The sequence below is a fragment of the Poecile atricapillus genome, chromosome 1, assembly GCF_030490865.1.
Source record: "Poecile atricapillus isolate bPoeAtr1 chromosome 1, bPoeAtr1.hap1, whole genome shotgun sequence".
In the NCBI taxonomy this organism is placed as follows: domain Eukaryota; kingdom Metazoa; phylum Chordata; class Aves; order Passeriformes; family Paridae; genus Poecile; species Poecile atricapillus.
This window is the reverse complement of record NC_081249.1, coordinates 127631551-127654111: the sequence shown is the minus strand read 5'-3', so window position 1 is coordinate 127654111 and position 22561 is coordinate 127631551. Positions and strand designations below refer to the sequence as shown.

Below are 22561 nucleotides of genomic sequence, written 5' to 3'. Positions count from 1 at the left end.
GGCAGAAGCGCTATCTCAGGCCGGACGGGCCGAGGTACCTGTGCGCTCCCTGCTCCCGCCGGCCGGGAAGGCTTCCAGGAACGCTTCCAGGAACGCGTGTGCCACCCTCACTCACGAGTCATGTGGCCATGCTTGTGGCCATCGCCACTTTGGTTAAATCCTGGGGTGGTTTGGGTTGGAAGGGAACTTCAAGGTAATTACTTTCCTGCCATGGGCAGGGACACCTTCCACTCGCCCGGGTTGCTCCAACCATCCAACCTGGCCTTGAACACTTCAGGAATGGGGCAGCCACAGCTTCTGTGGGAAACCTGTGTCGGGGCCTCACCCTGCTCTGATTAAATAATTTCTTCTCAATATCCCATTTAAACCTACCCCCATCACTTAAAATCTATTCCCTTTTGTTCTGTCACTCCAGGTCCTTGTCCACAGCCCTCTCCAGCTCTCTTGGATGCCTTTTCAGTATTGGAAGGGGCTTCAAGTTCTCCTCATGGTGTGAATTAATAGATTAATGAAAACAGCGAAGGGTTTTAGAATACACAAAAGAACAACCAGGAATGGAAAGTGGCACTTTCCTCCAGAGGTACGTGAATATAAACATTCACAAATGAGAAAAAAGTGTTGAAAAGCAATAGAAATGTAGTTGAGGACACCAAAAGTACTTTATTAATACTTAGATCCATGGTGCCTAGAAAAAAAAGTTCAGTGCTGACTTGAGGACAATATGAAATACCAGTAAAACTACCAGTTGTATTTAAAAAGAATTCTTGTATTTGTTTTCGTTACCACACCAAAACTACCAATTCATTTACTAAACCTAAAGCAAACCCTAAATCACTCAGAACTTACATCGGATTCTCTTGGCTGATTATCAGTCAGCTCAACATATGATCTTCTGTCTAAAAGATTTTGCCTCTGTTTAAGCTATAAATAAAAGCAAAGGGATGTAAGATTAAGATGCTTGTGGATTATTGGACACAGCTTATTAAATGAGAATCCCTTCAATTAATATGATAGAAAAAAATCTCATATTAATTCACTTAGATGAGGAATTTCAGCCACAGCTGAACATTTACCTGGTTTCCTTTCCCAAAATCTGGCAATAGTTCCTCCATTTATCTGTAAGAGCACACATTTATCTGCATCATCACAGATAAATGCTATTTCAAACTTGATCTGAATTTTCCACCTTAAATTCTTTGCATAAATTTTGATAAATTAAGCAATGACAGGAAAAAATAAAACCAGCTCCAGAACACTGGAATAACTTGCACAGCAACTTGCAGTTGTTTTTTTTTATTTCACTGGCTGGCACACCACTTTTTTTTCTCTCTGTGATGCAGACACAGCAAAGAAATCGTGGCCAAAGGTCCCCTCCATGAAATTATTCAGCCAGCAAAATCCCACAAAAATGTTTAAGGAATCCTACAAAGTAATTATAAAACGACTGTCAGCATAGGGACAGAAAAAGGACCAGACCAGGTACATGTTTGTGTTGGATGTACCAGGGTTTCACCACAAGCTGAGTCTAGAGGTATTCAATGAGGCTGGTTTTACCTGGTCAGGTGAAGTCCTAACCAAGCATCAGTCAGATCTGAGTCAGGAGAAGGTGGCAGAGCTTCAGGCTGAGCTTGCAGGATGGTGGCCGAAGGGAAGGACATTCCCACGATTCCAGTGACTACAGGGAGTGTTGGACAGCTGGATGGACTGGAATGACACTGTCCCACACCTCTGCTCCCCCAGAGCAGTGAGGTGCTGTCTGCAGCAGCAGGACCTCGACTCAGTTCTCTCCTGCTGCTCAGTGAACGTTCCCACAGTCCAGCAGTGCTGCCAAACATCACCAACTCCTTTGTTTTTCATTTCACATTCATTCCATGATTCTGTGATTCACACCTCTTGCGAGGGGTGAGCAGAGCCACTGGCTTCAGCCCCACTTCAAATGCACATCATGAGGAGCCACAGCGCTGTTGGCAGCTCCAGGCTGTCAATCCTGTGCTAAAATAGCTGCCTGAAGCAAAGAAATACCCTCTGGCCTGCTACAAACACATTCGTGCTCAGGGGAGGAGCAGCAATCCCTCAATTCCCTGCCTGGTTCCCTCCTCACTCCAGACCCCCTCTGCCACCAGCTATGCCCAGAGCTGAGGCCTCAAACCCTGGCACCGCAGCTCTCAGAGGCTGAAAGCACAGCACTGTCCTGCATCTTGACATCTCAGTCAAGAATTCCAGCTCATCTGTAACAATCCAAGGGAGAACCACTCCCTAAAAATGAGTGAAATTGCCAAGAGTTAGCAATGTTTGTTGTGTAGAGTCCCATGTCCTCGAGCTGATTCCACTGCACTAGAACATAGAGATCCTGGAAGGAAATTTCCCAAGAACAGCCTCCAACCATGAGGGTTATCTGTCCTTGGAAACACACAGTGCACCAACAACCCTGCAGAAAATTCTAGTTCCACTAAAACCTTCTCATACTGACCCTTGACAAAACTTTTGTGGTAATTTCTTATCCCTCACAGGTAATTGTGTGGTAATCCTCAAAAATCCTTATGTTTTGGAAGCACTCCAGCAACTCGGTGCTGTTCTGACTCCTGTGAGGGACAACACAAGCTGGTTTTGTTTCTGGAGATGTTTCACCCAGCAACTGTTGTAGGGATCAGACTCAGTATTTGTTTTTCTACCTTGTGTCACTGTGGAAAATGCACCAGGGAAAGCTGAGCACATGAAGAATCCAATACCTGGACTTGCAAAAAAAAAGAGAAATCTGGAAATTAGTCAATAATGGAAAATTTGAGCTGGAACAACAATATACCAGTCTGCCTCATGAAACCTACAAATTCTGGCTGTCAAAAGAAAGAACTGACTACACCAATGCTGGTCACAAAATTATTGCTCAAGTCTTGGCAAAAACAGTCCTATGTAGCACTTGAGAACACAACAGGCAGTCAAGTTGTTTATTAATGACAAAAAAATAAACCAAAAAAATACCAAAACCAAAAAAGATAAAGCAAACAGATACTTCTTTAAATATAATTTTTTTAGTCATCTGCTGTTCTGCCAGTGTCCCCCTTTTTTTTTCCTTTTATTTTGTATTCAATTACAAAAATTCATCCAGGGCTCAGGAAAACATGATACATAACATAGATTTGTCACCTATGACAACAGCAAACATCATGTAACGGAAAAAAACCCTCAAAACATATTTACAAATCCATACTCTGCAGTCATTGAGAAATTCCTTAGTTAACGAATGGCAGATTATGCATGGACACTACATTCCCAGAGGCATTCTCCAGTCAGAGTCACTTAGCATAAAATCCAGCTGACAAACAGATTGTCTAAAAATAAGGCCAGTTTCACTCCTAATTTATACATTTTGAAGATCAGAATTTTTTGCTGTTACTATGTTAATTAAAAAAAAATAATTAAAAAGCAGAACAGCACCTAATCTCACCCAAATGGGATATTCAGACCAAACTGCAAGTTTCATTCTTAGCAGCAGTTATCCAGAGCAGAAACTCACGAGAAAGGACAACAGGATACACCCTTTTAATGCTTTGTATAAAACCAAATACCCACACCATATTTGCAGTATGATCATAAATAGGCAATACTTTAAAAATGTAAGATATGAGTACCTTGGACTATCAAACTGTTTCACACTTCAGGAAAAAGTGAACAAAGCCCAAACACCTTCCTCTTCCTCCCTCTGTTTTCCTCCCTCTTCCCCCACTTCCAAACCAGTGAAACAGAAGTTATACTCTAATGAATATGAGAACTGGCACCAACATTCATGCTAGTTGCCCTGATGTGCAACAGAGTTCATTTACAACAGTCAGAAATATTCCTATGCACTAGCCCCAAAGAGTTCAGCTTATGCAAACAGGTTGTTTGGGAAAAAATCCCACTAGTGTGACATGGGCAGCATCCAGAGGGTGCAGGAATGTCCAACACTCTACGTGGATCTCGGCAGTCATCAGCGCCTGTGGAATCCTGGTCTTCATCCACTGCAGACTCATTAGGATTTGTTGCCTAATACAAAACACACCCAGGTTTAATTAAAATCTTCCCTTCCAGTTAATTGTAAGAAAGCACTAACAGTTGTCTAGAAAAATCTGGGCTGCATTATCACACCCATTAGCTGAAGAAGACACTATGATCTATGCTCTAAAACCAAGTTTAATTTGTAAGAGGTCATTTTGCCAAACTACTTGACCTTTCACTTCCTAAGGATTCATTTGGTTTCAATATTGCATACCTACAATTATGCAAAGCCACAGTTCAGCAGCTCAGCTGTACCCATTTTCTTGGTGGTTTAGGTTGTTTTTTACTAAAGTAAATTAAAAACAAAAGGGTCATTAGTACTTTCAAAACAAGGGTGGAGCAAGAGAGAAAACCAGATTATTTTTCCAATCAGCTGAAGGGAAGTTAGACAAGGAAGGGAGTTACAACTCCCAAAAATGGGAGCAAAAGTTAAGAGATGTCATTTTCTGTTAGAAGCACGACATCTGCTGGCACCTACTGTTACAGCCACTGGGAATGAGTGTCTGAAATCCTAGGATAAACCTGTCATAGTGTGCAAGCAGCTGCCTGCTCCTGAGGAAAGCTCGCAGCCCCTCAGTGCTTGCATAAAAACTAGGGATAAAATAAATCAAGAGCCCTTCTCTAAATGTGTCAAAGAAAAGGGAGAAATGATATCATTAACCCACAATCTCCAAACTAAAACTACATTATAATTAACAGCAAGTGAAGTATCTTGGTGATTTGCAAAGTCATTAAGTGACTTTATGAAATGCACTTTCAGCAAGAACTAATGCACATCAAGACTACAGTTTTTAAACCACTATTAACTGGAGCATGTCTGAATAGAGCAGATACATTATTATGCCTAAAATTAATGAGTGTGCTCCCACCAAGGAGGGTGCTCTGAAGTGGGAGCAAGTGGCTCGTGCAATGCCATGTCTGCAGGCACCAGTGAGGAACTCTGAATCATGGGGCATATTTTGTATGGAATCAGCAATATGAATACTATTCAGCATTGTAATTTTGGTCATTTTTATAATTCTGGGGTTTGTTTTAGCCATCTGCATTTCTGCTTACCATTCATGCTGTAGACACCTTGAACATTGGACACACCATATGAAACCTAGGGATTGTGACGTTAAAGAATCTGTCCTTGTTGTAGAGGCAGTGGAAGGTGTAGTAGCCCTCCATGTATCCAGAAGTTGTGGAAAACGTGGTACAGCTGGTGTACTCGTAGACTTTCCCTGGGCTGATAACTGGGAACTCTCCTGTGGGTGAAATATTAGGGTTAGTCCTTACAGTAGTAAGGACTGATGGAGAACTACCATTTAGCAGCTGCTAAAGGACTTACACTCCACAACAGACTCAGGCAGATCAATTTGTATTCCAGTAGATGCATAAACTGATACTTAGCAGTTATTGGTATTATAAAAAACTGGGGAGGGGCTAAGTAGCAGGATGTTCAGATACTCCTTACAAAGCAACTTGAAAGCCAGAACAGATGGATACATCTCTTTTTCTCTGATTTCAATACAAACCCCACAACCTGACAAACAGGCAATAACAGAATTTTAATAACAAGAACATTAAATACTCTCTCCAGTAATTTTTCACTTACCAACTACTCCAGGACCTTGTACTTCCTCCACATCACCTTTGGCATTTGTTATTCTCCAGTATCGACTCTCCAGCTGACAGGTATTCTCAGGAAGGGCATCTTTGGACATTTCAATTCTAGAAGCCAAAGAACATACTTAACATTCCTTTCAAGAAATGCTTTAGTTCCCCTGGGATCACCAAGTAGACTGGGAAAAGAAAACACCTGCTAAGGTAACCCAAATCAGTTGTCAAGATCCATCTCCATACTTCACTCTATTTTACCCTTTTCTAAATCACAAGAGCTGCTTCTAACTTCTTTCCCCCAGCCATCACTGTATTTTAGCAATTACCAATTTGACTGGTACTTAATGTACCTGACCAAGTAATGATTAGGATTATTTTATTAAAAAGTGCATTGTTGTGCACCTCCTGTTCATTTTAGAACATTTCTGAACACTGTGCATAAATTTGCTTTGAACATTGCACAGGTCTATCCTGCATTGTAAGAATTAATTCAGTTATTTTTACCTGATTCTGTAAGTGAAGAAATAATGTGGTGGATGTACAGAACTGAGTTCAGGTAGAAAAGAGGTGGACACAGACACAGTGATATCTTCTGTGGTAGCGACACAATCTTTATCATGCACATACCTACAGAGAGGAGAGCGTTAACTCTGCAGACTGCTATGCACATTCAATAGAAAACTAAACACATAGTGGTTAATTTTTATTAATAATTAATAAAAACACTTATTTAAATAGGGATGTGTCATAAAAAAATACAACCTAGAAACTCTAGCAGCAAATTTATTTACAGATCCAAGGACTTGGTTCTACAGCATCCCAGTTTGAAAGAATTAAGTTTCTTGATTGTATTTAGAAGAAATTTCAAGTGCATGAAGATTCAAACACCAGAACTTGCTTGTTTACATACTCAAGAGACCAATTAGCTGAAACATTTGGTTTTTTAATAACTCTGAACAGTCCTGCAGCAAAAACACACTCATGGCATACAGTATAAATATCATGTTGTTTGCTAAACTTCAGATCACTTATAATGCAATATTCTGGTGCCATTAATGAAAAGTTCTGAAGATTCTGGTTAAAAAAGTGAAGTTGCTTTAAGCATTCTGGTTTACATGTTTATTTTCAGTAGTTTCATGGGCTTTCTCCTTTCCCCACCACCAGCTTTTGTATCAGATACCCAAAATTACTTGGGGAGAATAAGTATGTATAAAAGCAGCAACCAAAACCTGGCACTGAGGTTAAAAATCCCAGTCACAATACCTGAAAATCTGGTCTCTGATGATAGGATAACCTCCAGTGACAACTTTGTTTACATAGGATGTAAACCATTCCAAGTAAGATGTACCTAGATGCCAAGAAAGAAAAGCATTCCTAAGGATGGGCAAATTTATGACTGAGCACATTACAGTGAATACTTCTAGGAAAAAGCTTAAAGCTTTGATTAGTTTTATAAAAACCTCTCAGGCTTACTGAGATGAGTTAGTCAATATACCAGATCATTCTACCACTAAGGATAATTTTGAGAAACCAATTAAGAACTGAAGAGTTCAGGGTGCATCCTCCAGAAATTACACAGCCAATGAAGAAACTCTTAGCTAAGTATTTAACATTATAATCAGGGTCTTCAGTGCTGTCTCATCACTTGGATTCCATATGGAAAGCTTCTAAGGAACACTGCAGCATTTCCTTCAAAAGAGGGATAAATCAGACACACGCTGCACTCCTCTACAATCTCTGAAGACTAAGGCTGTATGTCATTCTGAGATTTTATACACTTGCAGCCATTGTCTGAGAACAGCTTTTCATACACCCACAGCCATTATTTTGGAACAGCTTGATTGCTAAGCAGACACTCAAGCTGTCACATTTAATTCTCAAAGAAGGGAGTTTCACATACCAGCTCTCTGCAAGAGAATTTTCAGCCATAAATCTTCCAAGTATTGCAATATAGAGTTCAACAGAAAAGTAGAGAGTTCAACTGTTTGTCAATGTTAGTGACTCAGAACTGGATTGAAGCTGAGCTACCAAGAAATGATTATCCTTGCCTTCCCTGATGTATTATCAAGTACTCCCACTCCTGTTAGATTAAGTGTACTTACCACTCCTTCCTTAGAGCATGAGCTGTGTGTGATGTCCTTTGATCTTTTGGAATTCTAAGGGACTCCAAGTCTATTGTCCTCCTTCCTACCACTAATCCACAAAATGCAAACCTTGTATAAAAGTAGCTCTGAAAGGAGGAAGTGGATCTATTTACCTGCCACCTTCAAAATGCCAAGAGAAATGCTCTGTGTGGAACTTCCCCTCCACCCCATGGTAAATCAAGACTAAGCCAAATGGAGTACTTCTAAATATGTTGGATAATCTCACACTATTTTATTCTGAATATTTAATCTAAAGTGTTACCTGTAATGAACATAACAATAGCAGATGGATTGCGAGCCATTTGGTCCTGAAAGGGAAAGAAGTTTAAGGATGTATTAGAGAGCACTGGACTTTCAAGGTTAAAATTTAAATAACACAGGGAACACTTCCCCTGGATTCACTAAACCTGAAGTCTGGCTGCTTGACACATCAGTGTAGTCCCAGTCAGATCCTCAGACATGTAGAACTCACATGATTGTCCTATGAATGCTCCCATGACCACTGAATTTACAGCTTCAACTTCCCATTAAGGCTCCTGCACTACCAATGAGCACAAAAGTACATTGGGAAATATAAACATGTCTTCCTTACTGGACATTGATAGAAGATCTCGTATTTATTTCGTCCCTCCACACTCTCCAGGGCCATGTATTGACTGAGGCCAGTGTGGATGCAGAAGGTCAGGGGCAGGCACTGCTTGAGTCCCAGCCTCTGCTGGAAGCCTCCAGCTGCCGTGTCGATGTCCAGCAGGTCTTCAGAGCGGTAGTGGTTCGACAGGGCCATGCTACCCATCAGACTGGGAACAACAAAAACAGGGAACATGAACCAGAGACATCATTCACAAGGCAAAGTTGGCTTGTAATCTTTTGGAAACTGCTTCTTTCAGTGCTCTAGATGCGTATTAGACTGAGGTGAAATCCAAGTCAAATATCCGTATGCTGAACTAGGTTATTAGTTCACATCATCCTAGCTTTGTGGAAGCATCACCCAAACCTGGGTGTCCACACCTACACTCCCAGCTGGGAACACTAGGGAAAGGCAAATGAGATGTAAATTCCTGCAGATGCTGAGCTTCCACTGGTGTTATGAAAGCAGTGACTCAGGTGCAAGCTGCCACATGTCAGCATGTTAAAAGCTGATCCCATCCTGGGCAACAGGTTCCATTCCTCTTTCCCCTTAGGAAGTCTGGCCTGGAATTAGCACCTTCTACAGAAGCAGTGCCAACATCCCAGCAACAGAAACCTGAAGCATCTAACAAGGACAAGTCCCACATCATTTCCATTTCTGATCTAACAACCTGCTGCACAAACTTCCGCTGCCTACCCCTGATCTTCCCAGCATTCATCCCCCACCAGGGGGACTACACCTTCCCCTGGCAGCCTTTCTCCAAGCTGGAAGACTTCCTCAGAGCCTTGTGTCTGCTCTTGCAGCCCCTCCATAGCCACATCATTACAGTAGAGGCTTCATGGGAATGAAACAGTGGGAAGAGAGGAAGTACACAACCTGTAGAGCACCATTTGAAATCTATAGACCTAGGACACCTATCTCCTCTCTAAAAATTCAAGTCTCTCCTGGAAAACAGAACTAGAAATCATCCTTATGGCTTCTTCATAAAAGTTTCTTATATCCCTTCTGCACATAAAACACTCGACATGGATAAAGATGCACCTTCTTTACGAGTGAGAGTTTTGGCAGAGGAATATGAGTGCATTCCTCCCTACAGACATTGCAAAGATTTGCTGTAGTTCTCCATCTTTTGCTAATATTTGCAGCACCTCATCAGATGCTTCAAACACCTAACTTTTCTGCAGTGGAAATACCAGAAACTTTGGGCATTGGCCTTCTTAATGTAAAAGAGAGTTTTTTACTGCAGAAACTGCAGTAAATAGTAAAATCTTCCACGGAGAAAAATTAATTTGCAGAATTGAAAATTTGATTCTACATTAATATGACTAACTGATTTTAAGTCATTCCCTAACCATCTTAAAGAATAAAAGAATTATTAAAGAATGAAGCCTGAAGGGTGCAAGGGGCTAATTTACTTCTGTAATACAAAGCCAAAATTCAGGGGAGCAACTTGCAGTGCTATGATTACAAGTCTAACAGCTGGAAGTTTGGAGTTGTTGCAAAAAACTGACAAGGAAAAGGGGAAGTGTAAGAGTAATTTGAGCAATTAGAAAACCATGCTGGGCTTCCAATTACTTCCAAGATTAGAAGACAGCCAATTCTGGAAGTGTCACTTAAGTGGTGACTCAGTCACAATACATTTAAATGCTTCATTTATCCTGTTCAGGGGACATTTCACCTTTTAGTAAGTGAAGTGACTAAGAAATACAAAAGGAATTAATATTTGGTAAGTAGCTTTCAGTCCTTACCCTGGAACAACCAACTTCTGCCCATTATGGATACGGAATGAACACCGATAGTCATCGGGGAGTTTGCAGCGGATTTGTGCTTCCACAGCATCCAGATCTTCCTCCCTCACACTCTCTGGAAAAGAAAGGATAGTTCAGGTACTTCAAACATAAAGCATGAAATCTGTAAATGCCCTCATCCATGATACTGACTCAAGTCAGTGTCTGGTGGCTTTACTGTATGCTGGGTGGTACACAATGAGTATCACATAAATTTGGAAAGGAAATGATGACTATAATTGATTATTTAATACAGCACCCATCTCAGCCGAGTGCAACCTCAACAGGCCTGAAAGTGGCAAATGTTTATAGAGTGGAATGAACCTTTTCCCCACAACACTGCCAATAACTGAGTCCCAGTTAGAGCTCTCAGGCAGTATTGATTTTACTCTTTCATCACCCTAAGGGCTGCTTCTGTCAGTTTCCAGTTCAATCAGTGACACAGAAATGCTGGCTGCAGCCCCCATTCACCTGGAATCTGAAGCAATAAATGGGTTGTAAAATGGGGATTTTCAAATCAACAACACAAAGGGGTGGAGAAGACCTATTTTTACATTGCCACATGCACTTCAGGGGAGTTCCAACTCCCTCACTTTCAGCAAAAATCAACTGGGTGGCCTCTGTGGTCTGTTCCAATCCATTTTTTTAAAACTCTTTCCATACTCATTATCGGTTTCATTGACAGGACATAAATTAATAATTCATTGAAATGATATCCCTTACAAATGCTATGAAAAAGACCTAAATTTTGTCTAAAACCTGTCATCATTTTGTAAGAGTGGAAACTGGCAATTTGAAATTAATTTTTGTCTTTCTGTACATAAAATAAAGCTTCACATTCTATTTTGAAAAATACTTAGCAAAACGTAAGAATCCAGCACTATCCAAGCAAACCAAGAAAATGCAAGGTTTAAACAAGAAAGAGACAATCTGTCTCTTAATATTGTCTCTTAAGTGATCATTTGTCTCTTAATTTCACAGATCAGGTTAAATTGGACATCATGGTCTAAAAGTCAACTTCATGCAGAAAACTGAAATGTGGCTGAAAATGTAGAAACTTTTTTTGTCCCCTATACCAAAAAAGCCCAAACTCAGTGTAGCTGTGACCTAGAACACTGGAAGTACTTCAAGTATTAAAATACAAACTGAAACTGAAAATTGAATCTTGCAGGGGAGTAAAAAAAAGGAAAAACTATTGTTCCAGCACTGGACCACTGTAAGACCTACAGAAAAAAATAAAACCCAACAACATCCTTTTTGTTTGGCTTCAGATTAAAATGACTGCTTTCATGTGACAGTGTTTTAATGAGGTCGTATAAAACCTCACAAATACAATCCCATCAGCAGGTCCTTGAAGGAATGGAGTTACTACACTAATAACAAACACTAGGTCATAGCAACCTAAAAGTGTGATAAAGACAGAGCAGTCACTAGAAAAAAAATCATCTTAATTTCAGGGAATCCATGGATCAGCAGGAACTGGGCAAGGACTCTGCCTGTGTTTACAAGGATGGGAGAGCATCTCTACCTGACTTTCAGGACTTTGCTAATTAAGGCACACACCTTTCATGAAAGCATCATGAGACTTAATAACCCAGGCAGGGCTGGGTGAGCCAACCTACTCACAGGTGTGCCAGGGTACCTTTTAAAGAGCTGATCATGCGTGGACACCACTGCCCCAAGTATTGCTTCAGGTCATCCCAGGCTTTTTTCAACGTGGCATAGTAGTGGATGTATCTTCCTAAATCAGAGTAGGTGCTGATGAAGATGGCTCTCCAGCCCTGATTCCGTCGGCTTTTTTCCTCCCTAAGGAGCCATGAAGAAAATGTGTTCAAATGGCAGCTTCAAAGTCTTCTAAACTGGCAGAGTTGGTATTTGTTATTTGGCAGGAATGGGATGCATAACATTAACCCAGGAACACTCTGTGCCATGTGAAGCTACACAAACTCAATTAATTCCAGCATCTATTCAACAGCAAGTTGGAACAGAATTAGGAAACATTTGGGGTACTTAGGGGAAAATTTAGAAACAATACTCCTTTACACAAAGTGCCTTCTGAACAGAGCTCTGTCTGGTAGTGAACCTTAGAGCTGGTGAAAAGCTAATTTACATCCTACATTACTCAGCTTTTCTCAGCTATGGAGAAGCTGAGAGTATGAGGCAGATGTAAGATGGACTGAAAATCGTCTGAACATCTCTTAGAAATTCATTTTCATAGGAAAAAAAGCTTTAAACAATCCCACTTACTCTGAAATGAGCCAGTATTTTTTGCAGTGTCTTTTCCACAGTGGGTCATGGTTTGATAGCTGATTTAATCTTCGATTCAAATAGCAGCAACTATAAATATAAAATCATTAAATGTGATTGCAGTAAAACAAACAGGGAGAAATGCTGTATCACACATCACACTCTCATGAAATAAATGCAGAGTTTGAAAATTATTTAGCTGTCCTTTTAGAGCAGTGCTTAGAATAGTTAAAGCTCCTCATCACAGTTGGGTAAGTCATGAACTACTTTTCCACACACTTAAAGAACTGGCAGCAATTAAATACTTTTGTAAAGCAGGTCACCCTGCAGACCTACACCACAGTAAACAGTGCCTGAAAGATTCCAGCATGACTCCACTCCACCAGTGGAAAGCATTCCAGTAGCACAGGCTAGTTATGATTTAAATCCCTTTTTATCTGATGGTCAGGCTCTGCCTTATCTTTTCCACAGAAATAATATAAGCTCCAGAAACCACACAGTTTGAATATTACAAATTTACCTTCCACTTTAAATTGTTTAAATAACAAGCTTTGAAGAAAGTCTCCAAAAGACATCATCAGTTTAGATATGGCAACATCACTTCCTCTGGTAGCTTGTTCTACAGTGTGCGAAGTGTGTGTTTCAAAGGCTGTAATTAACATCTAATTAACCCTCACCCCAAATGAGGGTACCAAACAAGGTTCCAGTTACTGCTTTTTGGGGTTTTATAAACTGTTTAAACTAGAATTGTATTAGTATCTCAAAATCAACCTCAACAAAGTGATTCTCCTGTATTCCCTGACATTACCCTTTCCATCCACATCCCCACAAACACATTCACTTCGCACCTGGACATCTGGCTGTGCAAAAAATTAATGATATGGATTTTTTTTATATATTTGGGAGGTGGGGAACTGAAATATCCCAAAGTAAAAAAGCCCTTGTGAAAATCTATTGTATTGGTGTTTATCGATCAAGCTGGTAATTTCTGGAAGGGAGTAAGTCACCACAGCATCACAGGAACATGTGGTTTTCAAATGTGATAAAAGTGCAATTAAAGCCATTCTCACTAATTACACAAACAACGGAAAAGTCGGCACATTATCAAATATCTAAGGGCTACCTTAACAACTGTTACAGTATTTGCTTATGCTTAATGTCTTTTTTGCTGATATCCTAACAGAGTTCTCCCTGACATCCTTATCATTCTTGGCTAATATTTATTAGCAGTAATAAAAAAAGACAACCCCCCCACATTTCTGGTAATATTCCGTTTTCTTCTTATGTTTATTCCTCCCTCTTTGATTAAACACTGTGGTTTTAATCACTTGATAAACCTCACATTTGAATGCTGAGGTTTTACCCAAAACCACACTCTCATCTTCCCTGTATGACTCACAACCCTTCAGCCACCGAACCCAAGAGGCACCTGCCACTTTCATTCAACTTTTTCTCCTTGAAAAGTCACCTTATTTCTTTTCGTTTGGTTTTCCTCAAACGGTGGAATACATCTACTAACAACAAGACCACCCTTCTTTTGCCCGTAAAAACGCAAGCATCGGGGAAATACTGATTTCACAAATTTACTTACTGCTTCATTTAGGTACAAACACATAATGAGGGAGAGAAAAACAGATTAATTGAATGGTTTGGGTTGGAAGGAACCTTAAAGATCAACCGGTTCTCCTGCCATAGGCAGCGACACCTTCCATTAGATCGGGTTGCTCCAAACCCCGTGCAACCTGGCCTTGGACACTTCCAGGCACGGGGCAGCCACAGCTTCTCTGGGCAACCTGTGCCAGGGCCTCATCCCCCTCTCAGTAAGAGGAAACAATTCATTTTTGTTAGAAAGATGAAGGTAAAAGGGGGGAAAGCCCGCTGCTGCTGCAAGGGAAGGGAGCTCAGGCTGTGTCCTCCCCTCAGCGCCTCCTCCGGAGGTAGGCAAACCCTTTTCCCGCACATCCCGGGGAGCGCTCTGCCCGCCGCGCCCGTGCCATCCCCCCGGGTCGCCCGTACCTCACCAGATCCCGGTAGTCGAGGAAGCTGAGGATGAGCAGCAGCGGGTCTGTGGGGAGCAGCTCCAGGCTGAGGCTCGGGGAAAGCTCCATGTCCGGGGGCGCCGCCATCTTGCCAGACGTCCGCGGGACGCACCGCCCATCGCGCCTCCCTTCGCGCCGCCGGAGCAGCGCCTCCCGGGGGCGGCGGCTCCGCGGCGACCTCGGAGCTGACAAATCTGTTCTCGGAGCTACCAAATCCTTGCAACTCTCAAATCAGCCCTCGGAACTCTCAAATCTGCCCTCGGACCTACGGAATCTGCGCATGGAGCTCCCAAATCAGCCCTCAGAACGCCGAAATCAGCTGTCAGAACTCGGCCCTCAAAACTCTGAAATCAACCCTCAGAACTCCTCAGTCAGCCCTCAGAACTCCGAACCACAATTCAGCCCTAAATCCTCAGAACTCAAAACTCGACTCTCAGAAATCAGTCCTTAGAACTGAGCCCTCAGAATTCGGCCCTCAGAACTCAGCCCTTGGTCTCTTGAAATTCAATTTACGTTGCCAATGGGTCTTGGTCAGGGAATGGTCTGCTTTTAATAAGATCAGCTTCTTAGTTATCTAAATGGACAATAATACGTGGGCAAAGCTGAGACTGGGAAAATAAACTTATTGAATTGAATATCATAAAAACAAAAGAAAGCGAAACAACAAAAACGTTGCATCTTCAGGATCACATTTTATAGGAAAAAAACACTCAAAGTGCAGCAGCTGCACAAAAAATAGATGCTACTCTTTTTATTCCACTCACCTTTAGTGAGTTAAATATTCTTATGTGAAAGAAGGAATTACTTCCTCTGCATGATTTTACACTAGAAATTCTTTTCTCTCTTCTTTTTCAGGCATCAGTAGGATCTTAATGATACAATTCATTGTCCTAGCAACACTGCTCAAGAAAGAGCTGGAAAGGAAAAAGGGGGTGGTTTTATGACTGCACTATTGCTAGCTGTTGGGGAGACTTTTGTCCTTTATAATTTCTATTGTTGTAAAGTTCTCCGTAGAGAAGAACACAATAGCAAAAGTATATTTTAAATGCTAATAAAATTATATTACTTGTGTTTGTCCTTGGGTTTGTTGCCCATGAAAATCTAATAATGCAGAGCCAAGAGAAGGTCTATAATTCTTTATGTCTTTCAGGTTTTGCCAAAAGCCTGGATAATTTTGCTTCTAACACTTGCATAGATCCAAGCTGTTACTCAAGGGCTTAGGCAGTGGTAAAGATGGAGGTGGAAAAGCTATAGGAGTTACTTATAAAAATTGATTATCACCCCTGGTCAGGCTAGAGGGTCCTCAAGTGCAGAAATGACCAGCATCTTATTTTCCTAATGGATGTCCTAACAATTATTAAAAAAAAAAAAAAAAAAAAAAAAAAAGGTAAACCAGAAATATCTGTTGCTGAGACTGAAGAAAAAAAAATAGACAAAAAAGCAAGCAACCAAACAAAACCCATAGAACCAAAAGCAAATGTAAACCCATTCAAAATTGTAGTATTTCAATGTTTTACTCACTGCAGCCTTTGTATCGTCCATCAAATAACTGACAGCTGCAGAAACTGTGACACCAGTCATGGAACAGTCCCATCATGGAACTTTCCTAGCTCTGCCTAGACATAAAGGTTCTTTTCCACTTTAATAATGGAGCCTAATTTTTCTTCCATTATCATTGACCATGTAGCCCAAATGGCCAAATAGATGTACTCATCAGGCTGAAAACTGCTCAGATTGCTCCATGTGTCCCATGTATAACCTATGAGAGATGATGAGGCTTTTAGCATCCTTCAATTTATCTTTACTCCTTGAAAGTCTAACGAAATGACACACTGGGGATCTTCACCACCGGGTGCTGAGTGTCTCTGAAAATTCAGCTAATGTGCTAAGATCAGCTTTTTAGTGTTCTAAATGGACAATAATACATGGGCAAAACTGAGATTTTGAGGGGAGGAGGCAGCTTGGGGAGTTGGTAGCAAGAAAGAAGCTGAGGTCCAGAAAATTTGTGTTGTTATTATTACTGTTCTAATTTGGGTTTCTCCTTTGCTGTAGCAAAGATACAATAAGGTCAGGTCTTCACAGGAATAACCAGGCAGTGACCTCGGCTTGGAAATCTGATCATGTAAAATTAACCAGAACGCAATGAGTGACTGTAATAAAGAGCACGGAAGGAGCAGGGTAGGAAAATTCAAAATGGGAGCTGTATGATCCTGCGGTGACTCCAGTGAATTACACAAACATAAAGACAGCTCAGCAGTCCTTTGAATAGTGGGGGATTTACATATGAACTGATTACAAATTGCATCTTCAGGCTTCACAAGAGTGAATCTCCGATGAGATGTGAGAGATGACAGGGAGGGAGCAGAGCCAGAACTTCAGGGAAATGTCTACATGAATAAATTAAGTAGTGCACAGGAGCTTGTTGGACATTTTAGTAACAAATGGGATCTCAGACAGACTAGAGTTGCCTCCTGACACAATGAAACAACATCTGAAAAAATCCCTGCCTTGTTACAGCCTCATAGACCCAGGATAAACCAACAAAACCCCTCCCGAACCTCACATGGTGGTAAATTTGTCTTGACAGCTCCACAGTCACAATGAAGTCCAGGGAATCTCCAAGAATCAACCAATGGACTTCATTTGGTGCTTACAAAGCAACTGGAGTCCGCTTCCAGCTTTTATCTTTCTGGACCACCTCCCACATGGATGCTTTTGCCTGCATCAGTTGCCTGAGATTACCATAAAGCCGCATCTGGTCCTCCCCACTCTGCATCAAGGTGGCTTCAAGCTTATCTTTGGTTATTAGCAAATCTTTTTGTTTCAGATTCTTAGCTCCAAAATGGGTCTGAAATATTTATGTATGTTTGGAGAGCTTGGAATCCCACTTGGAGAGCAATGTTGATAGACTGTGGTTTTTTCCTCAAAGATTCCATGTTGACACAAACCAGCATAGCCAAGTTTTATTCTTTCACAGCCTTGCTTAGCTCCAAGTTGGTTTTCAATTCATATCATCCTCTCACATAAATCAAGTAGAAGATACTACTGCAAATGGAAACGTTGCCTGGGAAAGTATAAAAAATAAAGTTTATTTACTTTAGAGAGCATGGATGGCAGAGAAAGGCATGATTCTTGCCTCAGAAGTATTTCTAATTTCACACAATTCCAGTAGTTTCACTGCATGTGAAAGTGCAGTTTCACTGCACTGTTTCACTGTGTCATGATGTGGTTCATGGCCTAAGGGATGTGTGAAAGACCTCACTTAAAGGGGCTGCAGGAATATTTCACGATTCCATGGAAAGTACTGAGACCCTGCTTGCTTTGTGTGGGAGCTCAGGAGATCTTCCTTTACCTGAGAAACGTAGAGAATAATGAGGCATCCCTGGAGAAAACTGCTATTGAGTCTTTCCTGACCTGAAAAAACCCCACATGTGTATGACCCAGATAGCAGCTCACTTTTCAGCTGCACACACACTGTCCTTAGGTCGTTAGCTGAGATTGTTAACGAGGTGGGCAGTCCGTCACGCTGCAGTGGTGGGGATTTTTGGCTACCAACTCCTCAAGCCAGAACACATTCATCAGAGCACGCAACAGCAAATGACTGAAGTGCTGAGCTGCATTTGGAGAAGTAGCACACAGACAGTGTGCTAAAAGCCTCCAGAAGCCCTTTGCAATTCCCTTAGTCATCCATTCCCACTGAAAGCTTCTCTTTGGGACTTTCCAGGAGGCCTGGTGTGACCTTTGGTCGTCCTTTTGGTCAGAGCTCTTATCTGTGTAGTGCAGACCCGGCCTCTTTCTGCTTGCACTCCTCCAAAGCGGTTTTTATGGGATAAACAAGCCGTATTTGCTGATGCACGCTTCCTTATCAGCTGGACAGCACGCTTCTCCTGCATGGTGGGTCACACTCGCTGCTGGGCCAGCTCCAGGAATTCCAGGGTGGCTGCATCACCGCTCGTTCAGTGCTCGCTCGCAGCCATGGGCTGCAAAAAATCACAGCCACCTTGTGACGGGGCCTTATCTTAGTGTCCACCAGGAGTTTCCTGGTGTTGTAAAGTGCCTTTAGGTTGGTATTGCAGGTCTTGGATCTTCTTAATGAGATAGCAACACGATACGTGCTGGTTTGGGGAGCTGTCACAATGCCAGGCTGGAGACTATGTGCCTTATTGAAGGAGAATTTCACTTTTATTTTGTTTCTTCAAAATATAAGTAAATAAGTAAAGCATTTCTGTATCTCAAAACCAGCTCACAGCTGTTACAAAATACATTGGTAAAATTGTCTGAGACAAGATGCAAGACACATCTGAGGAAAGGAGAAAACCAAAACCCTATGAATTTTTACCAGCTAATCCACCCAAGAAGTCACAGCCCCAAAGAGGAAACAGCTCAGGAATCACACAAAGTGTAGCTGGTACAGAGCTACTGGACTACAGGAGTTATTTCTCCTGGGTCACGGCTTCCAGAAGTTATTTCTCTCTCAACACCTCAAAGCATCAGCTTTCCATCACCCTAATCACTTCCTGTTACAACATTTCTTGTTGCCTCTCCTCCAGTTCCAGAACCTCCACAGGAATCAACCTTCTTGCAGGCCATTCCCCCTTGGCTACAGGCTTTGCTGCCTTATGCCAAGCTGTAAATGTAACCAGAATATGCCAGATATAGAGCAGAGGTGATCACAGAGCACTTAGCAAAAGGTGCACTCAATTTTAAATTAAAAAAAGAAAAATCTCTTCACCGAAACATCATTAAAAAAATCGAAATTTGTCAGGCATGGCTTGCTATGGGGCAGGGCTTGTGGCTTAGAATGGGAGCAAGAAATACAATAACACATTAATTAATGCTTGCAAGGCACTTGAAAATGGCACATGGTGTATGTTCCTGCAAACCACGTTGCTTAATTACCATCAGTGATCTGCTGCTTTGTTAGGAACCTTTCTGAGATGTGCCTTCTCATTAAAAGCAACCCTCAGCAGGAGGGAACAAGTTGCTTCAAACATGGTTCAACTTTCTGCCAGTTTAATCTTCATCTCACTGACAGACTTCTGAATCTTAATTTAATTATAATGCCTTAAATGTTTTGTGATAGCGTATCTCAATCTCTCTGTTCTGTGTCTTTTTATGTTTTTTAAGATGTTGTGGGACAGAGGAATAGATATTTTTTTCCAGTGTCCATTAAAATTCCCTTTGCCTGCAGTGCAGTATGTGCTCCATAAAAAGAGATGAACCTGCTGCAAGTGAAATAAGCTGATGCTGCACTGTCTTTTTAGAGCAACAAAAATCTTTATAGATTATTTTCCCAAGTGCCATGAATCTCCTTCAAAGCCTTAAGTCACTGATACCAATTAATAAACTTAATAGTCTCATTTTCAATTCACATTCAGGCCCTACAGAGCATGTGCTCCAGCAGATGCTTGAAAGCTTTGCCTTTCAGACATAAAATGTTACCTTGTGTGTGAGGGGGCTAGATTCAGGAGCACTAAGACCTGTTAAAGTGCAGCACCTGAGGCCTCCTTGTTTTCTGAATTTACAGTCTCAGTCTGGCAGTCGTATAAATGAGTGATGCTCTCTGATGTTCTCTTCCAAGCAGGCAACGAAATTGGCAGGGAGTCTTGGGTTTTGTGCTGATGTGTCCAGAATTCAAATAATTTCATTCTCAGCTATAATGACAATTGGAGGCAGAGTATTACCTTGAGAAAAGAGAAGGGAGAGACGGCTTCTGGATCCTGTATTGGATTAACAACCGATTCCCATTTACTCTCTCCGCTGAAAACTCTATTATGCAGGGCTCTTATTGCCCTTATTCAAGGGCAGGGAATTAAAAAAGTGATATCGATGGTAATGCTCTCATCTTCCTGCCATGACACTGAATAATGGGGACAAAGAAGGGGAATCTTGACGGATGATACGCCTTTTAAAATACTGCTGATAGTGAAAATACAGAAAGGACGACGCATTTGAGTATCAGTGATGAAGTTGTATTCAGATTTTTGTGCTTTTTGCTTAGGACTTTAAATCAGTTTTGCTTTCCTTTTTGCTGTTGTTTTTGGAACATTTTATTTTCTTTTTGCAGGAGTCCTTACTGTAAGGAATATAATCGAGATGAGGTGAAGTGTTGCTTATACTAATTCCAAAAGAAATCTGCTCTCTCTCCTCCTGGACCCAGAGAGCAAGCACTGGGAATCTGTCAGGGAAAAGTCCAGCAATAGATTGGTATAATTATTTGGGGAGAGCAATACTGCTGCTCAGCTGGAGGCTCTTCGGGCACTTTCCACTTCAGCTTAAGCTCTTTCTGAAATTACAAGGACAAAATAAAACTGGTGGTCTTATAAAAAATTATACATGCTGTGGACCCTTCCTTTACAAATACATACATTTAGGTCTAAAAAATGTATTTCCCTGTGTAAACTAGATCTTGCACAAAATAATGAGTGCTTTTGCATTAGGAACTTTTATGGAATAAGTGAATCTCCATTCTACGAGTGGGTAAATGAGAAGCAAAATATGGATCTACCTTGCCAAAAGTCACTTTCTGAGGTGAGAACAAAACACAGGTCTTGGTCTCCTTTGTGCAAACCTACAAGGTCTCCCTGAGCTATTAACAGTCTTCCCTGATCCCAGCCCAGATGTAAATGAGGCCCCTTGCCCTAAATTTTCAGTCAAAGTTTTCTGTGAGGTGAAATAATGAAAATCAGCCCTGTTACAGCTAACACTCTGTGTACATGTGACATGACACGGAGAACCATTGTGCATCTCCACCCTACCTCAGCATCATGGCTACACCCACCAAGCTTTGTAAATGAACTCATTAATGACTTTAGGCTTTGCTTCTAGCTGGACAGAATATTCGCAAGGAGCCACTGTGAATGAAGACAGCTATAGCTTTATTCTCCTTGCCTTTCCTTGCCGCTGCTGGCAGGAATTCAGGCTAATAATTATAATTATAGCTAGCTGCCTGTGGCCTCCAGAGGTCAGCATATCGCTGGAAAATAGCTAAATATCAGTGCCCTCAAACTATGCTTTCCAAGTTGTTCTCATTTAGTTTCCAATTTCACTGATAACAAGATTTAAAGGATTTGTCTCCAACTCTACTTGTGACAGCAAAAGAAAGAGCTCTCAGAATATCCATTGTAAAATGCAAAACGATGTCGTTGATCAGTGGCTGGGACAGCCTCTGGCTGACAAGTTTACTGAGAATAGTCAAGTAGATCTCCACAGGTTTAGGTGCTATTCCTGACGTGTCAGTATGATTCATGGAATATTATGAGTTGAAAGGGACCCACAAAGACCATCTAGTCCAACTCTTAAGTGAATGGCCCATACAGGGATGGGATCAAACCCACACTATTAACACCACTGCAGCGATGGTGAATGGACCTGCCAAGCACCTTCTGGGTGGGTGCCAGACTTGCTCAGTTGTGGGAAAAGCTTTAATTTTTAGTGCCTTTCAACACAACATGCAGTTGTAGTCTCAGTCTCAGAAAGAATGATGTAGAACCAGAGATGAGAAATAAGAGTTTATCAGAGGCATGGAACAGGTTTCAGGCAAAAAGACACTTAGACTATTCACCTCAGGAAAAATAAGTTGGATACAATAAGATATCATAGAATCATGGAATGGTTTGGGTTGGAAGGAACCTTAAAGGTGACTGAAATTAATTATTTCTAAATACCTTTATTGGCTCTTGTGATATTATCCTGAATTACATAATCCAGAGCAAAACCAGGATGAGCTACGTTTCTCAAAGACCAAAATCTTACATGCTCTCCAAGATCAGATAGACTCAGTCTGTTGCAAAACACCCAGAACCAGCCTCAAAATATCCTCATAAACACCAAGTGCCTTGGTGTCACACAACACTAATTTCTCTGGCAGCACAATCTAATTTCTCAGCGTGAAGAGCACAAGATTTACCAAGCTCTCGGTGTTCTCACATTTGTGCTTTGAAACACAACTTGAAGTGAATCCAGCTGTAGACAAAGAGTAGGAACTCTGCTACAAAAAAAATTAAATAAATAATACAAAGAAAAAAATCCAGCACAATTCAAAATAAAACAAACAAAAAAAAGAAAGAACAGCACTCA

At 41.3% G+C, this 22561-nt stretch overlaps 1 protein-coding gene across 1 annotated transcript; it reads right to left on the bottom strand.

The window, feature by feature from the left end:
* Nucleotides 1-2921: 2921 nt before the first annotated feature.
* Nucleotides 2922-15458, bottom strand: FBXO3 (F-box protein 3). Its single transcript, XM_058839275.1, has 11 exons — nucleotides 14460-15458; nucleotides 12444-12533; nucleotides 11839-12002; nucleotides 10158-10272; nucleotides 8374-8578; nucleotides 8044-8089; nucleotides 6901-6985; nucleotides 6142-6264; nucleotides 5633-5748; nucleotides 5092-5282; nucleotides 2922-4023 (listed from the first exon to the last, which is right to left on the bottom strand). Exons 1-10 carry the CDS (start codon nucleotides 14567-14569, stop codon nucleotides 5095-5097), a joined length of 1242 nt encoding a protein of 413 aa, XP_058695258.1. The 5' UTR covers nucleotides 14570-15458; the 3' UTR covers nucleotides 2922-4023; nucleotides 5092-5094.
* Nucleotides 15459-22561: the final 7103 nt, after the last annotated feature.

Coding starts and splice junctions, on each gene's coding strand:
- FBXO3 (XM_058839275.1), bottom strand. CDS start 14,569: ATGGCGGCGCCCCCGGACATGGAGCTTTCCCCGAGCCTCAGCCTGGAG. Junction 10,273..11,838: donor CATGATCAGCTCTTTAAAAG/GTACCCTGGCAC, acceptor TTTCTTTTCCAG/AGAGTGTGAGGGAGGAAGAT. Junction 8,090..8,373: donor AGATCTTCTATCAATGTCCA/GTAAGGAAGACA, acceptor TTTCCCTTTCAG/GACCAAATGGCTCGCAATCC.